Genomic DNA, 24,157 nt, shown 5'->3' on the forward strand with positions numbered 1-24,157 from the left:
AGTTGAGATAGGTATATACAGTCTGTATACCTCATCTATAGTACAGTACGTTCAAACGAAATAAATTGTTGCATTTAGAAAGTTTATAGTACTCTGTACTAATGTCTGCATTTTCTAAAGTAATCTTAACAGCGCGAGTGGTCGAACGTGGCAATCTTAATTTATTGTTGGAAACTTTAGCAGTATTCTTAGCATAAATTTACATTTATCGCGGACTATATCGGTTTCTAAATCAAGACGACCACTTCGCTTCTAATTTGCAAAATTAATAAAACATTTGAACAGTTTAATTGCTATATTTGTGAGAGAAGAAATCGTCTGCTTTCCAAGCTGTCCGCGTGTTTGTATCGGACTAGAGAGTAAATTTGCCAGTCTTTTCAATATATTTTTAATACATTTATCGAAGCGTAAAAAAAAGAGCTAAGAGCTCCCTAAATCTACACAGATTTTCATTTCCCGAAAAAAAATTAATTAACGCTTGTTTCCGCACATTTGCCCGTGCAAGGCAATATCCTGTTTCTTTAATTTTCGTCAACTTTCAACTTTTTCCCTCGGTCGCAAATTAAAATTTGTCTGAAATATGCTTTCTCATTTTTAATCGTAATTTCTTTTTCTTTTTTTTTACTCTCTTTCTTTCTGTATTTCGACGTCATTGCGAAAGTTTTATCTTATTTTGATAATTTATTTCGTCTTATCGCTTTACGCTAAATTACATTAACTTTTACACAAGTTGAAAGAAATTAAAAAATTTTATACGACGGTGATTTTTACAGTAATTTTTCCAGATGCCGTAGTAGTCGCGCAAAGGAAATGAAAACTTTGTGTTTTTTAACTTCACAGACGACGGATTCGCGTACAAATATCTGAGGACATTATTTAGTCTTTTTGTATAAAAATGTTTTAAAATAGGTTAAAATTGGGATGAGTTTTTTATTAAGAGTAAATGGACTTGATTTCTTGGCTTATGGTGATCTTTCGAGCATCCCCTTTGCCTTGCACATTAAATCCAAAATTTTTGCATGGGCCAACTATTTAACCCGGATGAGGGAACAGTCAGAAGTGATCATCGCTGATCAGAAAATCACCCATTAATTTACCCTATATTGTCAGATTGGAAGTTGATAATGGTGAATGATGCTGCAATCAGCCTAAATTATCATCAACCTTACTATCCATCTACTTATAATGAAACTTGATAATGTCTACTCCGTCGAAAATATACGAGGATTTGGGCTCTGTGAGCTCAGGAAACTCCAAGTGACACGATTTATCTGCGAATAACAAAATGCTTTGTGCACGCGTCTCACCACAACCGTAGCTCGCAGAATAATAACCTCGAAACAATTTAAAGTCCTGTAATTAATTTTTGAAAGGAGCTATTTATTAGATAAGGATAAGGCAATTGGAGTGAATTTTTCAGTCTCTGGTTCGTCGCTTGTACCAGTAATGTTTCACCAGGCAGCTATTAGGCAACTTGAAAGACGTGCGTGAGATAAGACTTTTCGTTCGCATTTGTAAAGAACGAACGAAACGTTCAACATTACCGTCGTCGTGGTAGAATTAGGGTTGAACAAATGCATCTTTAGATTCCCCCCATTGTCGAAATGGAAAACAGCTATAAAAACAATTAGACGAGCAGTTGCAACCGTAAAATTAATTTCTTTATCTAGATAAATAATCAAATTTAATTTAACCATTCGGCAAACGGTAATCCGCTGTGCATTTGTGTATCTATTGGTTTTACATTTTTTTTTTTGAGGTTTTTGTTTATTATTAATTCATCATTGAAGAGTATAAAAATAAAATGCAAATATTTTAAACTTTTATAATTCCTTGTTATTAATATATCCATTTGCATATTGGAATAATAAATTTTAATTTAATATTTATCACTCTAATACGGACATTCTTCGGTCTGGTCGTTCTCGTTGTCGTTGGACCAAGAAAAATGTACATTTAATGAAATTTTCCGAAAAAATGGAAAATAACGTTTATGTAAATGGGTGAAGAAGTTTTTAGAAATTAAATTATCCGCGCTGAAGACGCGTTATTGCCGGTTTTATTTAATTTTTATGTTTTTATTTTGTTTTTAGGTACAGGACGTGGAGTAAATTTCTTCGCTGGAAATTCCTGTTCAACGATATGATGAAGGTGAGTTGAATTTTTTTCTTTATTTTTTTACGTATTAGAATTTTGAAAGGACACGTTGACTTAGGTAGCAAGATAGCACGAAAATAGTATAAAAATTTCTTCAGAAAGCACGAAAATTTCTAAAAAAATTGGCGTCATTATCAGAACTGTCGTTGTTTCCAATTTTTATTAAATTCCCTCATTTCCACAGTACTTTTTGAATTATAAATTTTCAAAAGCTTTTTTACTCATTTCGCTTGAGCTGCTTTTTTCTTTTTTTCCAAATTATATTTAGACTATTATTTTCTAGAAAACTACATCCTTCAAATTTGAAACATTCAAGTCTAAATAACCGATTCTCGTGTGAGAAATAATGTTTTTTTGAATTATTTTTCGACTAGCGTCCCGTGTAAGCTAAAACTTGAAGCGCTAAAAACTTGGAGAATAAATCTTGTAACCTATTTTGCTTTTGTGTTGAGAAAAAATAATGCAATTAAGTAAAAAACGTACACACGTATTTTGTAACTTGAAAACTTAAAAATTCGATGAGAATAGAATCAAAATCAATTTGTTACGATACCTTATTAAAAATTGAAATTTCTTTTACTATTATGACGCAAAATGTGAAAAAATTATTTATAGGAAAATTTGTGATTTTAAAATTAATGAATTGTGTATCTTTTTCACTACTTATTTTAGCAACCAAGTTTTGAAATTCAACAATTTTTTGCAAATTCAACAGTTGGTTGCTAAATTGTAAAAAAGATGCGCAATTCATCCAAAATTGCAGATTTTCTTCCTCGTTTTCTCAATTTTTTTGCCATAATGGTTCTATTCAAGAAAATACCAAAAAAAAAAATTTCGAATTTCAAGTTTTCTTTTGCCCTTGCTTTACTTGTACCACTTGCCTTTTTTTTCAAATTTTTTGAAAAATGATTGTTCAAAAACAATGAGAAAGTTTTAGTAAATCTTCAGTAAGGAAAGAAATGTACCTAAATTTTTTAGGTCGTTGAGTCTTATAAATTCGAAAAAATAGTTCAAAAATCTCAAAAATGTCTTGATTCCAGATTTTAATGAACTATACGAATTCTTGTTGGAAGTTGCGTGATTTTTTTGACAGTTCTCTCGTTCTTTTGAATTGCAGGGGCGATGGGGCGTGGGGGCGTTTTGTCCCTCGCGCTTTAACAAGTAAAAAGTCGGCAAAATTAAGGAAAATTGAAAACAATTGAGAGAATCGGCAAAAAATCAAAAAAGTTGGCCAAAATTGAAAGAGTCAGCAAAACTTTAAATTAAAAAACTACATTACTGCATAATTTTACAAAAAAAAAAAATGTCTGATTTTGACTCATTCGATTAATATTCAGCCGATTTTAACCTTGCCGACATTGCTGAAATTTGCCAAGTTTGCCATTAATCGACAAAGTCTATAAATTTAGGAAATTTTCGATTTTAATAAAGAGACTTATTTGCCGATTTGCCGACTTTTTTGGCACTTGAATAGCACATTTTTGAGATGTTCAAGGTAGAATACCCAACTTTTAAAAATGTCGAATGTAATAATTACGAAATTGATTTCTTGTAAAAAAAATAATAAATTACATACTTGGTACCTACTTGAATTATAAATTTTCGAAAACTTCTGCTCTCGCTCCGCTCAGGCCTGTGGGTTTTTCTCTTTCAAAATCAAACTTTCAGAATCTACGAGTACTCGTATTATTCAAACTCAAAAAAATGTTTAAATCCAAAAATGAACTCTTCACATCGAAAATTTTTTTTTTTACTTCTCTAAACACGAAATTTTGAGAGCCTTTGCTCTCATTTCGTTCGGATTTTTTTTTTCAGACCTGAAATTCCTATTAAAAAAAGCATTCAAATTCTGAAATTTTGAAGCCAAAACAATCAATTTCCTTCCATAAAAAAACCATTGTTCTTTCACATATCAAAATACGAATTTTCAAAACGCTTTTTCCCTCGCTGTACTCTCGGGCTAATTTGTTGTTTTTTTCGCAAACCGAAAAAATGTCATGTTTGAGGCTTCCAAAAATTGAATTTTTGATAAGTCATTGGAAAAATTGTGTTCTAATCTTTTATTTTGCATTAAAAAACTCAAATTTTTATTTGGCAAAATTGGTATCTTTTTTCTTCAAAATATCAGTCGACAAATTTTCGGTTAGAAACCCCCCCCCCCCCTCCTCCTCGAAAAATGTTTAGTTTCTCCCCTGATGAAATGGGAAAAGAGAGGTGGGAGAAGAGGATGAATCTTAAAATCTTATGCACCTTCGTGGAGAAAAATATCAAAAAAATCTCCTCTTGCAATATTTTAATAATTTGAAGACACCTTGGAGACTTGATTTTTAGGAGGGGGGGTTAAATATGGGCAGATTTGACGATATTGACGTGGTTTGAAATTTCATTTTGGGGGAACGAAAAAAGCACAAAAAAGCTCGAATTTAGTTTACTGAATTTTATTAGACACCCGGAATTCTTATGGTGGATTGTGACAAAAAATGTTGCAGGATTTTGACCAAATTTAGCGGAGACCTTCATTTTGAGTTGAAAGACACTCAGAAAAATTGTTTGACTCCAGAGATGTTCCTGGAGGGGAGATAAAGGTCCTCAAAAAGGGAGACATTTTCATAAAAATCGTATTTTTTCACTCTAGCCCCTACCCAACCTGTTTTGGGAAATTGATTGGTTAAAAATTTGCAAATTGCTTATTTTTGGGTAAATTCTTGTTTTGAAAATGTGTTCTCCTCAAATTCGTATTTTGCATTTTTTCTGAAACTAGGAAAATATTTTGGAACGCAGTGGTGGAAATTTTTTGGCCATTGTAACCAATTTCAAAAAATCTACGAAATAATTGGTAAGTTTTTGGTAATTGTTCTTGATTTTGAAACTCATCAAATATAAATTCATTGCATCACGCTCCCATCGAATAAAATCATATCGAATGCATATGAATTACATCTCTTTCAAAAGTTCCACCCCATCTGCTGAAAAATATCTCTTCCAACACTATCAAGTCATTAACACATCGTAAATTAAAAATTTGTTTAGTCACGTGCTCGCGGCGGGTAATTCTCGACATTTCCGAACGCATCCGACCTAATGAGTAGAAAAGCGGAAAATTCACATTTGTATGACATGGTATGTGAGGCCAAACGTACGAACTACGAAGTACGGCGCTGCGAATGCAAATTAATTCACATCATTCGGCGAAAATTCACGCCTCACGCATCACCAGCACGTTGTGTAACAACATATGGCGGAACAGGCAATCAGGCTTTTCTTCGTTGGCATCTGCTTTCTGCTTTCTGCTATATCAAAGTCTCGACGATACAAAAGCTTCAATGTGCTACATTCAATAAGTCGATCGGTTAACCAAACCAAAACTATAAGGTTTAGATATAGTATTTCGAATTACTGCTTCAATCAGTCGAGTAAATAATATCTACCAAAAAAAAAAGAAAAACAAGCCATCAGCTATTCGCTGATTACAAGAGAGTTTTTGCTGTTTTCAAATTTATTTAAATGGATTTAATCGGAAATTCACAAAACAAAATACTAACTATAGACATCAATACGGTTCAAACTTTAAAATTTTTACACTTCCAATTTTTGTCGATTCATCAACATTTTCTTCTTTGTCGTCAAGTAACTCGTCCTCATCTACCGTTCCAGCCATTATAACATCGTAAATTTTTCGCTTATATGTATACGTTTTCTTTTTGTTGCTAGCATTGCACTGTTCTCGTAAGAATTTAAACATAGCTCCAGTATTTCCATTTTCTATATCCATTTGTTTTATTATGTCTAAGAAAGTGTTGCGCAGCTTCGTTTTTAAAGTAACATCGGTTATCTGGTTGTAATGAGACTTCAACAATTCAAACAGTGGATCGTCGTCACCTGAAAGTGGTTCTTTATGAACCACTGACAATAATTGAGTCATTATTGGCGACTTTTGGGTCTCTTCGACGTCATTTTGGAAAGTGGTTTCCAAAAATTCGAAGAACCCGGCATCAGAATTTTTTGCACATTGCTTAGCATTTTAATAATTAAAATGCTACGACGACGTTGACGACGACGACGACGTTGACGACGACGACGACGACGACGACGTTGACGACTATGAAAAAGTGATTACAATAGAGTTTTTTCGCGCTTCGCGCAAAAACTCTAAAAAGCAAAATTCCACCTTATTAACTACACTTTTAAGGGCACTTCCTTCGATGAATATTGAATATTCGAACAGTCGTCATATGTATTTCAGACATGAAAATTTAAACAACTCGCGTTGACGAAAAGCTCGCCATGCCAGGGTGAAATACGTAAGAAGAAGAATGTAAACAAATACAGCAAAGGATCTCTACAAATTATAATGCTCTGGTTAGTGAAAAAAAAAAGTTGGAAAACTACGTGTTATCAACAATATTAATCAATTCGGTATTATTATACTGGTTAAACGGAGGCGCAACGGTCACCGAGGCGAGAACCGGGTTAAAGGGAGAAGGAAAAAAAGGCTGGAAAAAACACAGTATAGCTTATTAAAGGCTACATGTCAGTGCGTGTAGCTTTTCTTTTATAACAAGCAAATTAAGCGTGTAACATGCAAATTCATGTATAAAACTAGCATGCAAATTCGTGCGCGCGCGTGTAAAATCCAAATGATGGATGTGAAGCGGGATTTTGTCGTGATAGCGTTTTCGTGTTTCGTGCCTAGGGCTTCGAAATTATCGTATTATTTTTATTTTCGTATGTATTTTTAATTCGAATGCTATAGTAGGTAGTAGGTACACACTACACATAGTACAACCAGAGAAAAATAAAAAGAAAGAAAATCGTTGGTATAATTCAAAAATAGGGGTGATTTTTCACAACGATTAAGCAACAGTTTATCGGTATTTCGTAGGTACCTACTACTGCGCTGGCTTGAGTTGAAAAACACAGTCTAGAAATCGAAAAAGAAAACGTCAGGTGTTTAGGTACCTACTGAAATGAGCTGGGAATCTCAATCTGGCGATGTAAGGACTTTTTCTGTATTTTATACCCAATATTATGCTATGCATTAATAAAGATGGTTTTAAAGGGTGTACACCCTCCCCCCTCAATATTGCAAAAATATTGACAATTCATTACTTGTTTTTTTTTTTCAATTTTTGAAGTTGTTAAATGGCTGATAAAATGATTTTTCTCGTGCTTAATTGCATTTTTGTTGAGCTTACTTTTGTTTGTCGTGATTTAAATACAACCCCCCTCTCCCACTTTCCCTTTCAAAAAACGGTGCCAAGTTGCATTTTATCAAATTAATTTTTGTTTGGGCTAATTTTGTTGAGCATAATTTTGTGAGGCTAGATTTTGTTAACAAATGCTCTTTGATTTTAAGAGACACTTGAATTTTTTTAGAAAATAAATTTTACCCTGGGATTTGAAAGCTTTATTTTCGCATTCTTTGAACGATTTTTATTCAACGTATAGACACCTTTTCTTTTCTGTCCTTCCTTGAAGTGCACAAAAAATCGTATCCTTTTCTTCATTCATTTAAATTTCAAATTGATCTCAAGAAAGGTACAAAATCTTTTATTTTGGTTTTCGAGTAAAAATCTATTCTACCGAAAAGATATATTTTCACGAAGTAGAGATAGCTATAAACTTTCGATTCGAGCGAAAGATGTTGCCAAACATGATATCTTAGTTGTAATGTACATAAGTAAGGTTCATATTTCCGGCGATATATTTCAATTATACGGTTTACAAGTCCGAAGCAATTGAAAACGACGATAATTTCCGACTTGAATAATAACATAGCGGTAAAGGTTTTCAATAGAAATACAATTAATCTAACGTGAAGTGAAGCCAATTCGTAAGTGAAATTGAATCAGTGCACTCTGTAGTGTGTCTTACTATTCGTACCTTTTGCCTTTTGGTATGTACTACCTACTCGGTACACGATATACCCGTATCATGGATGTAATTAACCGTTTACCAAATATAATTGCGATAAACTGAAGAACTCGAATGGCTAGCTCAGGTACCTGGACGAGTACCTAACGTACGAGTAATTATGTTGTGTGTAGATATATTGGCAAAATTGTTTTATTGGTTGCTGGGTATTTGGAATATTTATACTATGTACCTCTATAATAATGATAGTTGTGTTATTATCATTACCCTTTACAAGAGATATACACAGGTACGTCATGTAATACTTTTGACGATCTCCGAAAAAAGGAGTATTTGCCAAAATTGGTTGTTTTTGAAAATATAAACATTATGACCTGAAAAAATGAAGAATTTTGAATTTTCGAGAGGTTTTGCCCTCGCCTTGCTCGATGAGCTCCATTTGTATTTTTAAAACGATTATAATTTCCTGAAAACTATTGTTGAAATTTCTAAATATTGAAGCTATGAAAATCAACTTTTGACATCAGTTATTTCTCTTTTCGAATTATCAATTTTTTCAGAGATTTTGCTCTCGCTTTGTTCGGACAAATTTGAATTCAATTGAGCAATTTTTCAAAAATTTTCAACAATGCAAAATTCACTTAAGAAGAAATACAAGAAACCTAATCAAATCAATACTTAGGTACAGGGTTTGTACCAGTGCAACAAACAGCAAAATAACGAAAAAAGTGTGAAATTTTATCCAAAAATGCCAAAAACCACAAAATTTTGGTTTTATATTATTGAAAATGGTTTTTGGTACCTCACAAATTGTTCACTTCGCTCGGATGAAGTCAAAAATATTCTATTTTGTTTTTTTGGAATTTGATTTTCAAAGGCCAAAAAAACACGAAAAAATATCATCACTTTAACCCTCCCCCCCCCCCCCCCAAAAAAAGTCTCTCCAATGTATTCCAGTTAAAACTTCCAGAAAGTTCCAATTTCTGCTATATAGCCTATAATATCGAAAAAAGTTATATGTATTTTTCTATGAAAATTTAGAAACAATAACTTCTAATTTTGAAAATAATGGCGTGAAAAAATTGTTTCTCTCTTGATATTGATATCCAGAATCCATTTTTGACCGTTTTCAGTGATTTTATATTTAAATAATCACGATCTGAGAATAGTCCAGTTGGAAAGAAAACAAAATTCAAATGATTTTTTCCAAGGGAATTCATTTTTTGCAGAGACGGATTAACTGCAGTTCTCGCAATTTATATTCAATTGATTTCAAGCATAGGAATATATTTTTTTCAAAATTTTTTTTCTTATTGTAAGTTGTGATGAGTTTTTTTCAGCGATTAATTTTTGAAAGATGAACAAGAAATACAAATATTTTCACATGGTGGTGACATGTAGAATGACTCAAAACTGTCATCAAAGAATTCAAATACCCAATACAATTTTTACATTTTTTCAGAATATGTGGATGGATCGTTAGAAAAAAATTGGTTGAAAGTTCAAACTGACGGTAACAGATTTTGGAAAAGTGATGCAAACATGATTTTTTGCGGGGGTGGAGAGGGGGATTGGCGAAAATTTTACAAAAAATTAGTAAAATACGGGTAAGAAGAAGAAAAATGATGTGTGTGTGTGGGGGGATGTTGATTTTAAAATTTTTTTTCAATTATCAAGAAAAAGTTAGAACAATAGAGAGGGATCTGAATTGAAACAGAACAAACAGTCAATTATTAGATAGCATCATGCGTGAGTTTTTCAATTTGAATGATGAAATGCTGCCGAATTCTAAAAATTGCTGAACTCGTGTAAAATTGCTAAACATAATTTTTCTCTGTTTTGTTGAAAGGAGTTCGCGCAATATTATTATGATAAATCACCATTCACTGATGAATCTCAAGTGACAGAAAATTTTTGAGCCGGATGTGGACGATTTTTGGTGAATTTTTGAAGATTCAAATGCTATTTATTTTCCACGAAATGCTAAAGATATCACCAAAGGAGGAAGACAGTTAGAATTTGGCTTACTTATGCCCTATTTTCGACTTTCCAAATCGTCCGGTAATAGTGTCGAGGCGTACTGGAGCTTCCAGCAGATTTTTTAATTTTTTAGTTCTTGAAAAAAAAACAATCAAAAAATAGATTTGAATCTGAATTTGAATTTTAGTCGCGATTGAAAGATTCACATAGAAGATGAATCCAGGTTCCAAGGTGCTGGATTTCCTTCCTGCCTTTTTGTGGTAATTTTTCTAAATTTGCAATCTAAAGAAGGTCTGCTGAAGATTTAAAAAATAGCTGAAAACTAGAACTGGTCAATCTTGTGGGTCAAAAAAAACATCGAATTAATTTTTTGTGCCAATGAAATTTTTCATTTTTTCAAAAATGATCACTAGAAAAAATTTTGGATTTGAACCAGCAGGAACGGATCTTGAAACTTTGTGCTTAAATTGATCAGAAGGGTGACAAATGTGATAAATCTGAATGTACATATAAGTACTGAACTTCGTTTCAGTTCTTTTTAATGCCAACTGAAGACGTCATAGCAAAAAGATATGTGTGAAAGTTGTATTTTGAGAAAAACCTGTTTGAAAGTTTGAGTGCTTGTGAAGTTTAGAAATGTGCATATTTGAACATGGTGACGATTTTATCTTATTTTCCCACTATCTATAACTATATGAAATGCTATAGCTCTATCATCCTACGAAATAAGCATTGTGAGAATAGGTATACTAATACTGAGCCATGAATCACACCGTTATGTTGGAATACCATTAGGATGCATTACCCATTTGTAAACCCTTACATCATTTGCCTATTTTTCCTTCACACCAATCACATTTAACATATTCGTTGGAAAATGCTTTTACCTCGATACAGCAAGTCTCATGCCGGTTCCAGACTATGCGCGGTTCGCGTTTCGTGGTTCGCATTTTGAGATTCGTGAAGGATTCGCGATAAAAATGATGAAATACGAAACACCTCGAATTTGCACTCTACACACTATTCGTATTTCGTCGATATATGTACATTTGACAAGAACGAACTTGAAAATTCGTCAACGAATCGCGAATCCCTTTGACGATTCGTCTAAAAACCGCCCGGTCGAGAGATCGGGCGCGAAACGCGAAACGTGAAAAAACTGATTCGTGATGATTGCGAATCACCACGAACAGGTGCGAAATCTGATCTACACACTATTCGCAGTTCGCGATATATTCGCGAATCATGTTTTTTTCGTGGTGATTCGCGCATAGTCTGGAACCGGCATCACGAATAAAGTGCGTAGAGCGAACGCCTATAAATTTACTTACGAAATCGAAGTCTTAATGACAAGCAGAATTTTACATTAATCCGTCAAAAAAATTATTATAAAAACGCTATGATATATTACTTGTATTTTCATAACCAGGTAACAAATACTCGATTATTATAAAATTGATTGCTTCTATATATTTTCAATTCGAGCAGAAAAGTAATTTTCCTGTTTGCTCACCTTAAACGTTGTTCCGCCTGTTCCTATGCTTTCGTCCTTTCTGAAATTCAAAATACGTCTGTGATTAATGACGAATTTCTCGACGAAATGTAATCGTTGCCATCGTTCAAAGGAATTCCCTCCTTCGAGTGAAAGTTTAAATGGAATTTCAAATGAAAATATGGGTTTTTCTTTCTCTCTTTTGCCACCTTCTATAACGAGTGCTGTTTGCAGGAAGGGGATGCCTGTGATTTTGGTAGGAATATTTTAATTTATCGCTAGATGTATTCTTAATAGTACTTACAATTTTTCTTATCGGTGTTATTATTAGCACTGTTTTCTCCCATATCGTGTTGTAGTTGTAATTTTGTACAGTATCGAGCTATCGATATTTATCATTTAGACAGGCTCATTAATGACGATGTACTTATCTGTTACAGGGGTCCAATGTTGCCATGGTAAGCTTGTACTTCATTTCTGTTAATTATTTGGAATTTTCGACGTGTGGGTACGTGTGCAGGGGTAAGCTGATATCATTGTACTTATGAAATTAGTGTGTGAAAAAAATGTATAGATACCTACTTATCTTGAATTTAGATAAAAATTCCTGGCAAGGAAAGTTACTCTGTATTATGACGTGTGAGAAACAATATTTAAAAATTTCAAGCTTCTTTACTGTACAGTTAGCTGAGCTAGTAGCCTTTAAATGGGAGTCATTTTAGAAAAAATTGGGGTTGTATCTCGGTCACCCCTCTAAGATACCACTTTCAGCCCTCTATCAATGACTTGAAAATGAGTGAAATATAAAAATTGTAAAGTTGAACTACCTAAATTTACTACACTACCTACTTGAAATCAGGGTGGCATGAATCCGGTAGTAGACGTACAGAGTGTTACACTCGAATTACAAATTGAACCAAATCTCTTTATCACGAATTTGATTCGTAATTCTCACGATATTGTCCCATACATTCATAATTTTCAATCAAATCAAAACAATAAGCTCCGAGCTAATGAATCTGAATGAAAACTGATTCTAAAAGTATGATTTTTTTCTATTTTATAAGTAATATCTAAGTACATACATACTTACAATGGCCTTATTTATTTGAAATGAATTTGTTATCACGCAGTTATCCGGATTTAAAATTTTTAATATTACGTCAAGATCATCAAATATTTAAATTTAGGAGAATAATTCATTAGGAGTAATAGTAGGTACATATGTACATGAATATATTGATTTGTATCTGATGATTAACTAAAAAGTGTACTTTTTTTATACCTAGTCAATTGAAAAAAATCTGAAATCTTCAATTTTTGCTACAAATTACTCAATACTTTTATTACACCCTGAAGTCGACCCTTCGAATCGATTGCCACTATTTTCCAGACGATCTGGAACCTTCAGCAAAATTTGACTTCTCTCTAGCTACAAATTTCAAATCGCTCTGGAAAGTGATGTAATCGATTTCCCTTGTTAGTTAGCTTGTATGTAGATTACTTACATCTGCTATTGTTCAATTTTTGGTCACGTTGAAAACAATATGATGAATGAATTCATCATCAGTTGAATGTTTTTCATGAAGTATCAAACAGATGAATACCTTGGCGTGTCGATAATGCTTAACACGATCGTTTATATGATGCATATGTTTCAAACAAATTTCGTCTTTATAAAATGTAGTATGTGTTAAGTATACTTATAGGTACATAATGTTGCTACAACACATAATGCTTACGTAAGCATAATTTTGCGTCCTGGTGCTCCTTCTGCACATTATTTATTATAGCCCATGTGACGTTTGTGAAACTCGAAAATGTGATACAAAAAATACATATATCCAGATTATTTCATTAGGTTAAATTAGAAAGTGCTCGTTCGACCATTAAATTGATGTGTTCCTACTTCCTAGAGTAAGCTTATTGTTAGATACTTAAAAGTTGATACCTATCAATCACTTTTTTGTTTTCGAGTACCAATTCTGAGTTTTCATCATAAAATTCACATTCTGCACTTTGCAGCCATACAGGCCTATAATTTATGTATTTATAATAACCTATGTGTAGAACGAACTGAGTCCATGATGACTTTATCTTATTTTGAAGTAATCGTTCGTAGAATATTAACGGACGATTGTATAACATTCATGAACCGTAAGAATGTTATCAAGCAAAGAGGATAAACTCTCAGCGCTCTTGCAGAGATTGGTTTTTGAGTTCGACACAGGAGTATGTAAACATCTTTACGCAACAATGTGGACCAGTACCACGGTGTAGAATATACAGCAATACTCAATGCCTCTGCCTGTTGGAAAATGCATTTTTGAAATGTCATTACATTACTGCGTATATACCTACTCACATACCTACTATTATAGGTACCCTACCCACCGAGTCATCCAGCATGCTTCCCGCCCAACATAGCACAAATACCCATTGAATCGTGCTAAGAAACACAGATAGTTCTCTCATTCTCACTGTGATAGAGATATTGGGCTAAAAAACATTTTAAATTAGTACATACGAGTACATTAAAAATAGAAATCAAATAAATAATTTTATGTAATAGTACATAGGTAGATAAGATACTCTATGAGTACACTCACTGATATGAAGAAAAAAGCATGAGCGACCTGAATATAAAGCAAACATGGCAATATAACATCTGCTAATGATTCATAAAATCCACGAAAACGTTCAATCATTCTGAAAGCGTAAAGAATTCTTCATTAATTAAAATAATTTTCATTTTTCTATGGAACAGTAAAGGTAATACATAAATACATAACCTTACATACTTGATAGCGCAATGATAATCCTTGTCACATTTGATGATAGCGTTTTTGAATTTGGGTTGCATGCTTTTGTATGATTCAAATGTGATGGGATCTGAGCTAAGCGAATTTAGGTCTTCGATGATTTTTTGTATTTCATTGTGAAATAGAATACCGCAAAATCCAAGAATGAATGAGATCGTGGGAAGGGTTAAGTATAATGAAGAACCAGCTACATTTGTCACCATGGTAAAGGCCAGGAAAAATGACAACGATCCGTATTTCTCGACTCTCGGTGGATGAATGTGGTAGTAAATATGGTTTTTAACCTTTTCCTCTTCATAAAAAAGCGATACACTCACACCACAAATTGAAGTATATAGTAAAATAGTTAAACCGTTGTATAGAACAACCTGCATGATCCATTTTTCCAAATTCAATTCCTTTTCCGTTTTATGGTCATCCAGTTTCCTTTTCATAATAATATGATCCGCTATTTGGATCGCATCGAGTAAATCACTGCGGTAGCGAATCACTGAGATGTATGGTACTATAATGTAGCAAAAGACAATAATCATGATTATGAATATCGTATATATGAACGCAGCTGCATCTTCGTTACCACCAAAAAATAAATAAGATACTAGTTGAATACTGGCTACCGAAAATCCAAAAGATTGCCATAAACACAAAAATATTTTGGTGTGCCGGTGAAACATAGTGCTGAAGTATATTTCTCCCAAGAAACAATACACCAAATAGAACTGATTCGCGATCGTCGATTTGTATCCGAAGATATTCTCTTTGCCACGAACTTGGTTCACAATTTTCACGATATCTTTCAACACATTCATAATTTTCAATCGTCGGATTAGTATGTACCTATAGGTTGTAAATTTGAATGAATACTGATTTTTGTTAGGGATGACCCTTCTCAGTACCTTCCAGGGGGTAGATACTTTGTAAGTTACACGCACCTTCGCATGGCTTGTATTTCACGCGAAAATAAGAATTCCGCTCAAGGGTACGATAAATAATGCAAATAACATTGGCCTAAATAACTAGCATGTTTTTACCAGACGAGTGATATCAAATCAAATCAAATCAAATCATTTATTTTTGCAATGGGCAGCTATGCTGCATTTACAAAGTCAGCTTATAATTAAGTGAATGTACAGCATTTCAACTAATTACTCTAACATTTAAATTTAAATAAAATAAAAAAATTAAATAAAATAAAATAAATATAAGTGGATACGGTACGTATGTAAAAGGTAATGATACATGTTGGAGTCATTTACCATAACTTACTCCAGTTGTACCATCTCATCAATGCTGTAGAACGCATATCCCTGCAACCATTTTTTGAGTTTATTTTTGAACAGTTTACCAGATGTCAGAGATTTAAATTCCTGGGGGATTTTATTATATATTTTGGATGCCATAAAATCAACATTATTCTGCATATTTTTTGTTCTTAAATTTTCACTTATTGCCAAATTTCGATGTCTTGCATCATAGGTATGAGAAGGTGTCTTGAGTTCTATTGTTCTATTTTTTATCATAATACACATTTGCAATATGTACTCACATGGGACTGGTTCGTTTTATTCGTTCACTCGTGAAAAACTATGTGATTTAATTAAGATGAGGGATTTTCTTATACAGGATGGTTTTCGTTGTTTTCGCGCGATATTTCGTCAATTGGTAGAACTGGCTGAGGAAAACTACGTTAAGGCTGTATTTAGTGCTCAGAAATGATTATCTGATGATCTCATTAGATTTGATCTTTCAGTGTATCCTTAGTTCTCTCCTCGCCCATTTTGAAAACATTTGGGAATTGAGGGACGTGGGAGATGAATCATCTCCTCCATTTTTATACCAGGTTTTCCAATACCAGTGTGGAATGAGTTGAGTTATCGACTCTAAAATCTGAAGGTGCAAGATTAAGCTATTTCATCATTCTTATTGAATCTTTAAGGTTGCATAATTCCCAAACATACCTCTATTGCAGAAGAATTGAATGTTATGACGTTTTACCTATTGCAAAGTGGGCGTAGAGTCTTCTCTCCGAGGAAGGTTTTTAATCATGGATATGTTTTTTGCTTTGACTTACTTGAATTTTTTTAAAAGTTAGTTTTAGGTACCTACATGAACAAAAATCGTGAAAATTTCAGTGGGACTCCTTCCAACATTTCTAAATTTTTAAAAAATCTGACATACTTAGTGTCAGAAAATCAGTGAATTTTTCCCCTAAATTTTCAAAAATTTGGCCGATTTTCTTCCAAAGTTTTTAGAACCTGTCATATAAAGTCGGCTAATTTTTTTTGTCAATTTTACAAAAGTTAGCATGACGAAGTTCTCAAGACACTGAATCAGAAAACCGATGAATTTTTTCCCCAAATTTTCAAAAAAATCGGCTCTTCTTCCACAGCTTCAAATTTATGTGTCACACGAATGAAATCATTTTTTTGACTTTTAGTGCCTTTGGGGAGGTACTGACTGCTGAGGGCCGTAGATGGGGCGCAATCAAAAAACTGATGTCATATTCGTGTTCAGCGTCACCAAAAACATACAATTTGATATATCACATGCCCCAGATTTTTTTTTGAAAGTTTTGCCCAAATTTGGGGGAGGGGTGCTCCTTCTTCATTAAAAAATCCCATCTCTAAAATTGAATATTTCGAAAAAACATAAAAAGGTACATCTATGGAATTTTTTCAGAATTTTAAATAGTAGCTCCCACTTACAGCGCAATTTTGAAAGAATTTTCAATTTGAATGTTCAATTTTAAATTTTTGAAAATTTCAAAATACTTTAAAAATTTAAAATACAATGCCCTTTCGAATTGTGAAATCAGTTTAGATCAAAGTATCTTAACTTTGAATGCATGCGCTGCTGAAGTTGAGTATCTCGAAACCATGTGAAAATAATTGAAGCCCCCCCCACTTGCTCCCTGAGGGGGCTGGGACCAAACTGATTGCGGGTTTCTTACTTGTTGGATGGATAGACATTGTAAAAAAAAAAATTAAGCGAAATTGGAAGACATGAACATGACTTTCAAAATTTCATTTTTTTTGGTCGAATTGACGTCGAATGACCCTATACTTAGTACATACTTTGTCTCCATATAACTGTGTGTTAGCGGTAAGCGCTCAAACATTTCGAATTATATGTCCTTTTTGAAGCGAAAAATTGGCCGATTTTTTTTTGATTTAAAAATGTTTTTGAGCAAATTTTTGGATTTAAACCAGGTAAATAATGGTATGATAACACAAAATCGACCATGAGTAACCCATTATCTCTGAATCGATATGTTGAGTTTAAAAAAAAAAACAAAAAAGACAAGTTTTTTTGGCCAATTTTTTTTTATTGATTTAAAAATGTTTTTGAGCAAATTTTTGGATTTAAACCAGGTAAATAATGGTTGACAACACAAAATCGACCATGAGTTACCCATTATCTCTGAAAAAGTAAATTTTTAATCGACTTCGCAGTTTTAAAATGGCGATATCTCACTGGTTTTTCAACTTCGTGAAGTGGGGGTGGTCTCATATGATAGAGGAAGGTCTGAAGAATAACAATATGGATTCGTCTCAAAAAGGACATATGTGTCATATATACCCCTTTTTGTTATGACGTCTTCAACTTTTTTTTAACCGGAAAATGTCGAAGTCAGCAGGAGGTCACAGAACAACTCGAAACCATTTCCAATTCATTTTGGTCGTCAAAAATATCTCCAACTGATACAAATAAAATTTCAACTGCGCACCTCTCGTTGATTAAATTTTGAATTTCTCACGGAATCAAGTGAAATTCAGCTGAAACTTTACCTGAAACTATTTATATTTTTGGTTGCTCTTTTCGAAAGTTCAGAATTTTTTCTGTCTGTTGAAATGGATAGATAATCGTAGGAGTGTTTTTTCTCCCCGTCAGTTGGATTTACATTTTAGTTGAAAAATTACCCAAAGTTGAATTTGTAAAAATTATGAAATTTTTTGACAAAAAAGGAATGTCGAAAAACGTAGCACAAGAAAAATCTTCATTTTGAGCAGGAAAAATCCGTCCCCTTGTTCCTACTAAGTAAATGATCTCTTCGATTCTCCTCTTCATGATCATTGAACCTGAACCTGACACCAATCAACTCGAGCTTTGGCTTTCAACATCCCTGTTCTTTAATTTTACATTTTTTTTTCAAGTAAAAAAAATTCAGCCTATAGCCTCTCTCGCTCAAACTCCGCAGCTTATTCACTAGGTCATAAATCTTTGCGTAATTTTGATATAATATAATATTTAACCCGCGGATACACGAAACAATTTCACATACTGCCGCAACTTGTCATGTCCATTGTTTATATTGTAAAAAGAGAGAAAAAAAAGTCGTCGTTTTTATACCACGTGTATCAAAAACACGGAGTAAAAAAATGAGAAAAAAATATGAATAATTTAGCACGCGAAATGGTCGACTAATGCGGCACACATAGACAAAGCAATTCCCCAGATATTTTCCGTGTACTTTTTCATTTACTCTATTCGCAACAATGAATAACTTACTCCGGCTAAATGGACAGTTTCGTGTCGTTTTTTTTATGAATTTCGCCGAATACCGTACCGCGCCTTGGCTATATTTACAATGCTTACTAAGCGTAATTATTTTCCGTATCATTATCGCGTATATGTATGTGGAGGAGACCTACCTGAAAAAAAAATATACTGAAAACCAGCGGGGTGGCTCATTAAATATTTTTACTTTTAAAGCCTCGTTTTACATATAACGAACCGGTTAACGGACTGAATACGAGCGCAGTGTCCAGTGCAGAGCTCAGCGCATTTGCATCGGCCGTTTGATTTATAACGTTCGTACGTACAACTGACTAGGAGAATTTTATCAAGATCGGATAGCTCTGAGTTTCGCCGCGCTTCGCTCCATTTATCAATCAACGAATTACCAATCGGACGCGGTTTTTTTTCAACTTGCCCTTATCACCGCAACCGATCGACTTTAATATCCACGACTGTATACGTTATACAATTCGTGATAACATTTACATTGCCAGCTTCACTTCTGCAATGCTCTCGGATGCGCAAAAATTTTACACATTTTATTCCTTGCGTAGCGCGTATACTCTTATATGCGAGGTTATGGCCGATTTTCATCGAAAATAATTACCGGCTGGACCGATTCCCTTTATACCTTTAGTTTCAGATTGAATTTCGTATTCATGGTGTACTTTTTTTTTTCTTACGCATACTTTGGAGTAGTTGTGGCTAAGTCACGTCTGATGTTTGATCGCAAGTACTCTGTTGCTGCTCTTGCTGGAACATCAACTACATACTCGTACATCGTACATCGTACATAAGTGAAGTGAAGGTACATGAGGTAGAGGCGAGCTAGATGGAGAGCCTGGAGAAGTAAAAAATGCGTAATGAAATTAACGTGAGGTCAACGGATTTAAATCCACGAGGTAATTATCGGTAGACGGTAAATCATTTTGTATAAAAACATCATTACGCATTTACCTCAAACTATGATTCATGCGATAATAATTTCATCGTGCTCTTGTAGTCTTGCTTGATGCCTTATTACTGCCTATAAATAATGCTCACAGGTCACAACTATAGCTGTTACAAGGTGTCCTATCAAACGTTTGTCATAATCATACCTACGAGGAATTTTCAGATGTGGACCTGAATAATTTGAGAGAGCGTAGAAGTGATCTTAAATATCTCTAAAAATGGGGCACGTGATAAATTTTATTCATGTAGAAAAACGCGAAAAATGGCACAAAAATTATGTACATACATATTTGAAATTATATCAAATCGGGGTAAAGTTTTTAACTACCTATTATTAAAATTGATCAAAACGATTCAAAGTCATTTTAAAATATATGTATTCTTAAAAAAACATTCCTCAAACATTTCTTGAAATGTCGTAAAAATCGCTGGGAAATTTATGTCATTCATAATTTAGACTATAATCCATACACGAAAAAGTGCTCTAGAAGTTGATTTTGTATTTTTTTTTCGGGGACCAAAAAAATGCGCTGCCAAAATGAAGGTACTACCTGCCCCATTTGGAAAAGTGCAATTTTGAAATTTTTTCCCCGCACAACGAGGGGGTGGACCCTCAAAAAGGTGATTTTGGGGACATGGTCGGGACCGAAAAAACTCGACGGGGTTGTGTTGGGGGACTTCTCCCGATACCAAATATGTAATTTTTTTCCGTGAAACCCTGCACAACTGCATTCTATGGCACTTTGAATGCGATTTTTATGCATTTTTGGCCATTTTTGATGGTAAAATGGCTCTCATGTCTACGATATGGCTGAGGACCGAACAATTTCTTGGACGTTTGTTAGACGGGGCTATTTGAAGCCCAACTGCGCAAAAACGGTGAAAAAATACTTGCACAACGCGATTTTATGAGCACTAATAGGCTTGTTACCACTCCCCTGCCCCCCGAATTAAATAATGCATTGTGAATTCGATAATATCGATGCGACCCATCAAAATGGTATACAATTTCGCGCCGAACACAAAAATCGCAATCATTTTAAATTCTGACCCCCCGCGGTGGAGTTTTGCCCCCCAAACTGAATATAACGATGATATTGAACAAACTTTGTAATGGGAGAAAATGATCACATTTATGTCACCTATACTGGGAGAAAACTAACTGATTTCTCCCACTTATAGTGACAGAAAGCTGTTAGAAACCAGTCGTCTATACTGGGAGAAAACATTTTATGCCATCTTATACTGGGAGAAAAATATCATTTTTCTTGCGTCTATACTGGGAGAAAAAATCGACCTGAACTATACGTAATTATCGCGATTATTATACCACCTAAGTGGGAGAAATATTACGACATATCCGTCAGCTTATAAATGGGAGAAAAATACCAAGTATTTTTCTCATTTGATCGATGACAATTTTTTCAACCATTGAAATCATGCGACTTTAATGACCACTCATCTATAGATCGACCCGACCTGCCGCCCCGCATACCTACCTAATCGATCTTACCTATTTATTATCGAATATGACGCAACTTCCGGAAATGTTACTTCCGTAGATGATGCAATCGACTAAATATTACGTCATATTCTCGACTTCCTATTCGTTCCTTAATACTTCCGGGGGTAACGCTTAGCCAATCATAATTCATGGCGCGCGCACAACTTACCCTCTCTTTTTCCTAAAAATCACAATTTCCAAAGAAGTGATCCGAGTAACAACTCACTCACCTTTTAACTGTCGTTGAGAGAAATGCTCACCGTTTAACTCTCGTCGGTAAAAGTGTACGTTCTGGTTCGGTTGCTGTGTTAAGTACGAGTTCGATGTTCGTTTATGGGTTTGGGATTTGCTCCCAACCCAGTGGCCGTTCTATTTCAGTTCGTTTCGATGCCGTATTTTTCTAAGTGTCGCCTTTTCGACTTAGAAATATTTTCTATCTCTGGACTAGTAATGTTTCCAGTCTAGGTCAACTTGGCGACCTTTCATCTTATAATCATCTCATATGGACCAGCGAAATAACCCCCAGAACTGCATCGAGTCCGTAATTGAATAATAAAAAAAAAAACAACAATTTCTGCATGATAGGGTATCAATCTGTCATCTGTTCACTGGTGAATGGTACTTGTAATCAGTGATGAAAAACTGAAACTGAAATGAAGAAATTGAAACTAGAACTGAATACTGAGAAAGAAAGATGCAAAACTAAAACTGCAAAAAGCAAAACTAAGAAACCCCCTCCCTCCTCGATTCTCTCACTCCATAGCCTATAAATTATCTAATGATCCAGCAATAACACAGTTTCATCCAGCACTTAATTTTGTTCCTTTTAACTTTCAAGTAATCTCGATATTTAAGTGATTAGATACCTATTATTATTTACTATAGGCTCTGACGTTACACTTATGTTATATGTACTGTATGGATACTGAAAACTCTTTCAATAAATTATTGATAATAATCACGCGATAGTCGATAATTCATCTTCAAACAGACGAATAATTGGTAAAATGATGTAAATTTTGTACCTACTCTATGTGCGATAGTAAATTATACCACACCATCGACGAATATCATTGGTGGAAAAAAGCAATACCTAAGTAACTAGAAACGCACAAGATCATGTATTAGAATAACTGTACATAGAACAGAATGAGTCTGAAAATGAACAACTCGCCTTGTAATTTAAAAAAAAGTTGATGAAAAATTAAAATCGTGCAAAAGAACAACATAACAATAGGAAGTAAAAAAAATGTATTAAAATTGAAACAATGCGCGTACACACGCTCAATTACTGGCAATACGACTCGATCAACAATGAGACAAATCAATACATCACTACATCAGAAATCTAGCTATTCTAACACAATGCAAATTCGATCCTCAGATTCGTAATGAGGCATTTAACAGATTAACACAGTTGAATATGGTAAAGTACATTGATAAATAATAAAACTTACAAAATACTGACAAATTTTGGAATCTATAAATAGGAGAATGATGAATATCAATGCGATGGACTACCACAGCATTTTCTATGCTGTGATAAATTATTTTCTTCCTCATTATCGACTATTAGAACATTACGTGTAGGCTATGCCTCTACTGAGGGAGTTAAACTACTGAACCAATTCAAGTCAAATTTCGTACACCGGTGTAAATTAACGAGTCATTTCTAAATACAACGTCAGTTTTTTAAAAAAATTATTTTTGACCCACTTTTTCTCAATTTGAAAATTTCTCTCCCCCCAAAAACACCCCCAAAATGAAAATTTTTCGTGGTACCGTAGAAAAGCATCATCTACATCATATTCACTATCAATGTGCAAAATTTCAAGCAAATCGGTTCATTAGGAGAGGCTGTAGCCCTAACAACGGAAATTAGCGTCATGATTTTTCAGTGACAGAAATGAGAAAGTAGTGGAAAAGAAGAAACAAAATAAAAATTTTTAGTTGAAGTGTAAAAAAGGGTCATCTACATGACTTACACTACCACTATACAAAATTTCAAGTAAATCCGTTCATTTGAAGAGGCTGTAGCCTTGTCAATGGAAAGTTCCGGTGGTTATTTTACCGATTTACGGCAGTGCCGGTAGTGATAAATGATAAAAGGAGGAGAAAACAGTTTGGGCGAAGCCCAAGGGGGGGTGTGGGGGGGACGAAGTCCCCCCCCAACGAACAGAAACAGTAAACATTGCTGATAATTTAGTGATAAGAAGTATTCCTTCTTGAATCGTGAATTTAGTTGGTCACCGGTGATATATCAAATTGATCAAGAAAACACCCATTTCCATGTTTCCAAACTTTCGAAGCTTTGATTGCTGCTCTGAATCAAGTAAGTGATGAACATTTTTTAGCTTGAAAATTAAATTCTAATCATGTGATGATTTTCAGGCAAAATTCAACGAATAAGAATTGATGCCGATGGATGAAATGCTTGGAGAAAGTGACGATAACAATGAAATTCATCAGTCAAGAGAACTATTTGTACAAAACTACGTCATGGACAGAATATTAATTTTGAAGGTTGTATTACAGAATGTCAAATGGCGCAGTGCTTATGTATGATATTACGGATGAGGATTCTTTTTAAAAAGTAAGGTAATCCTAGTGATAAGCTAATATTTTGAAATCATACATTTGACTCAATTTACTTACGTACCTACAAGTCAAGAACTGGGTTAAAGAGTTGAAGAAAATGTTGGGCTAAGATATCTGCATAGTTATTGTTGGCATTAAAAGTGATCTTGATAAAGGTAGAACTGTAACTTTAGAATTAGCTGGACAGTAACTACAGTAAGTTAACTTCAGACCTCAGCTTCATGTTGAGCTGCATTTTTACTCATCTAATGTTCAATT

General features: G+C 33.9%; 2 protein-coding genes across 4 annotated transcripts in view; one reads left to right on the top strand and one right to left on the bottom strand.

Annotated features, from left to right (window-relative positions):
• LOC135833255 (leucine-rich repeat neuronal protein 1-like) overlaps positions 1 to 24,157 on the top strand; it is a 579,754-nt gene that overhangs the window by 392,472 nt on the left and 163,125 nt on the right. For all 3 annotated transcript variants that reach the window (XM_065346963.1, XM_065346965.1, XM_065346964.1), the window contains exons 5-6: positions 2,094 to 2,151; positions 11,944 to 11,961. In XM_065346963.1, coding sequence (XP_065203035.1) covers positions 2,143 to 2,151; positions 11,944 to 11,961 — 27 coding nt within the window. In that variant the 5' untranslated portion in view covers positions 2,094 to 2,142. The remainder of the gene's footprint in view (positions 1 to 2,093; positions 2,152 to 11,943; positions 11,962 to 24,157) is intronic.
• LOC135833256 (uncharacterized) lies at positions 13,108 to 15,232 on the bottom strand. The gene is made up of 4 exons (XM_065346969.1): positions 14,305 to 15,232; positions 14,113 to 14,212; positions 13,898 to 14,002; positions 13,108 to 13,811 (listed from the first exon to the last, which is right to left on the bottom strand). The coding sequence occupies exons 1-4, from the start codon at positions 15,132 to 15,134 to the stop codon at positions 13,602 to 13,604; spliced, it is 1,245 nt and encodes a 414-aa protein (XP_065203041.1). The 5' UTR covers positions 15,135 to 15,232; the 3' UTR covers positions 13,108 to 13,601.

Source organism: Planococcus citri, chromosome 1, assembly GCF_950023065.1.
Source record: "Planococcus citri chromosome 1, ihPlaCitr1.1, whole genome shotgun sequence".
Lineage (NCBI taxonomy): Eukaryota > Metazoa > Arthropoda > Insecta > Hemiptera > Pseudococcidae > Planococcus > Planococcus citri.

What these genes read in the sequence shown, in the direction of transcription:
- LOC135833256 (XM_065346969.1), bottom strand. Translation starts at nt 15,134, where the DNA reads ATGAATGTGTTGAAAGATATCGTGAAAATTGTGAACCAAGTTCGTGGC. An exon ending in GATTATCATTGCGCTATCAA is followed by an intron (nt 14,213 to 14,304) that starts GTATGTAAGGTT and finishes TTACGCTTTCAG; the next exon opens with AATGATTGAACGTTTTCGTG. An exon ending in ATGCTTTTTTCTTCATATCA is followed by an intron (nt 14,003 to 14,112) that starts GTGAGTGTACTC and finishes AATGTTTTTTAG; the next exon opens with CCCAATATCTCTATCACAGT.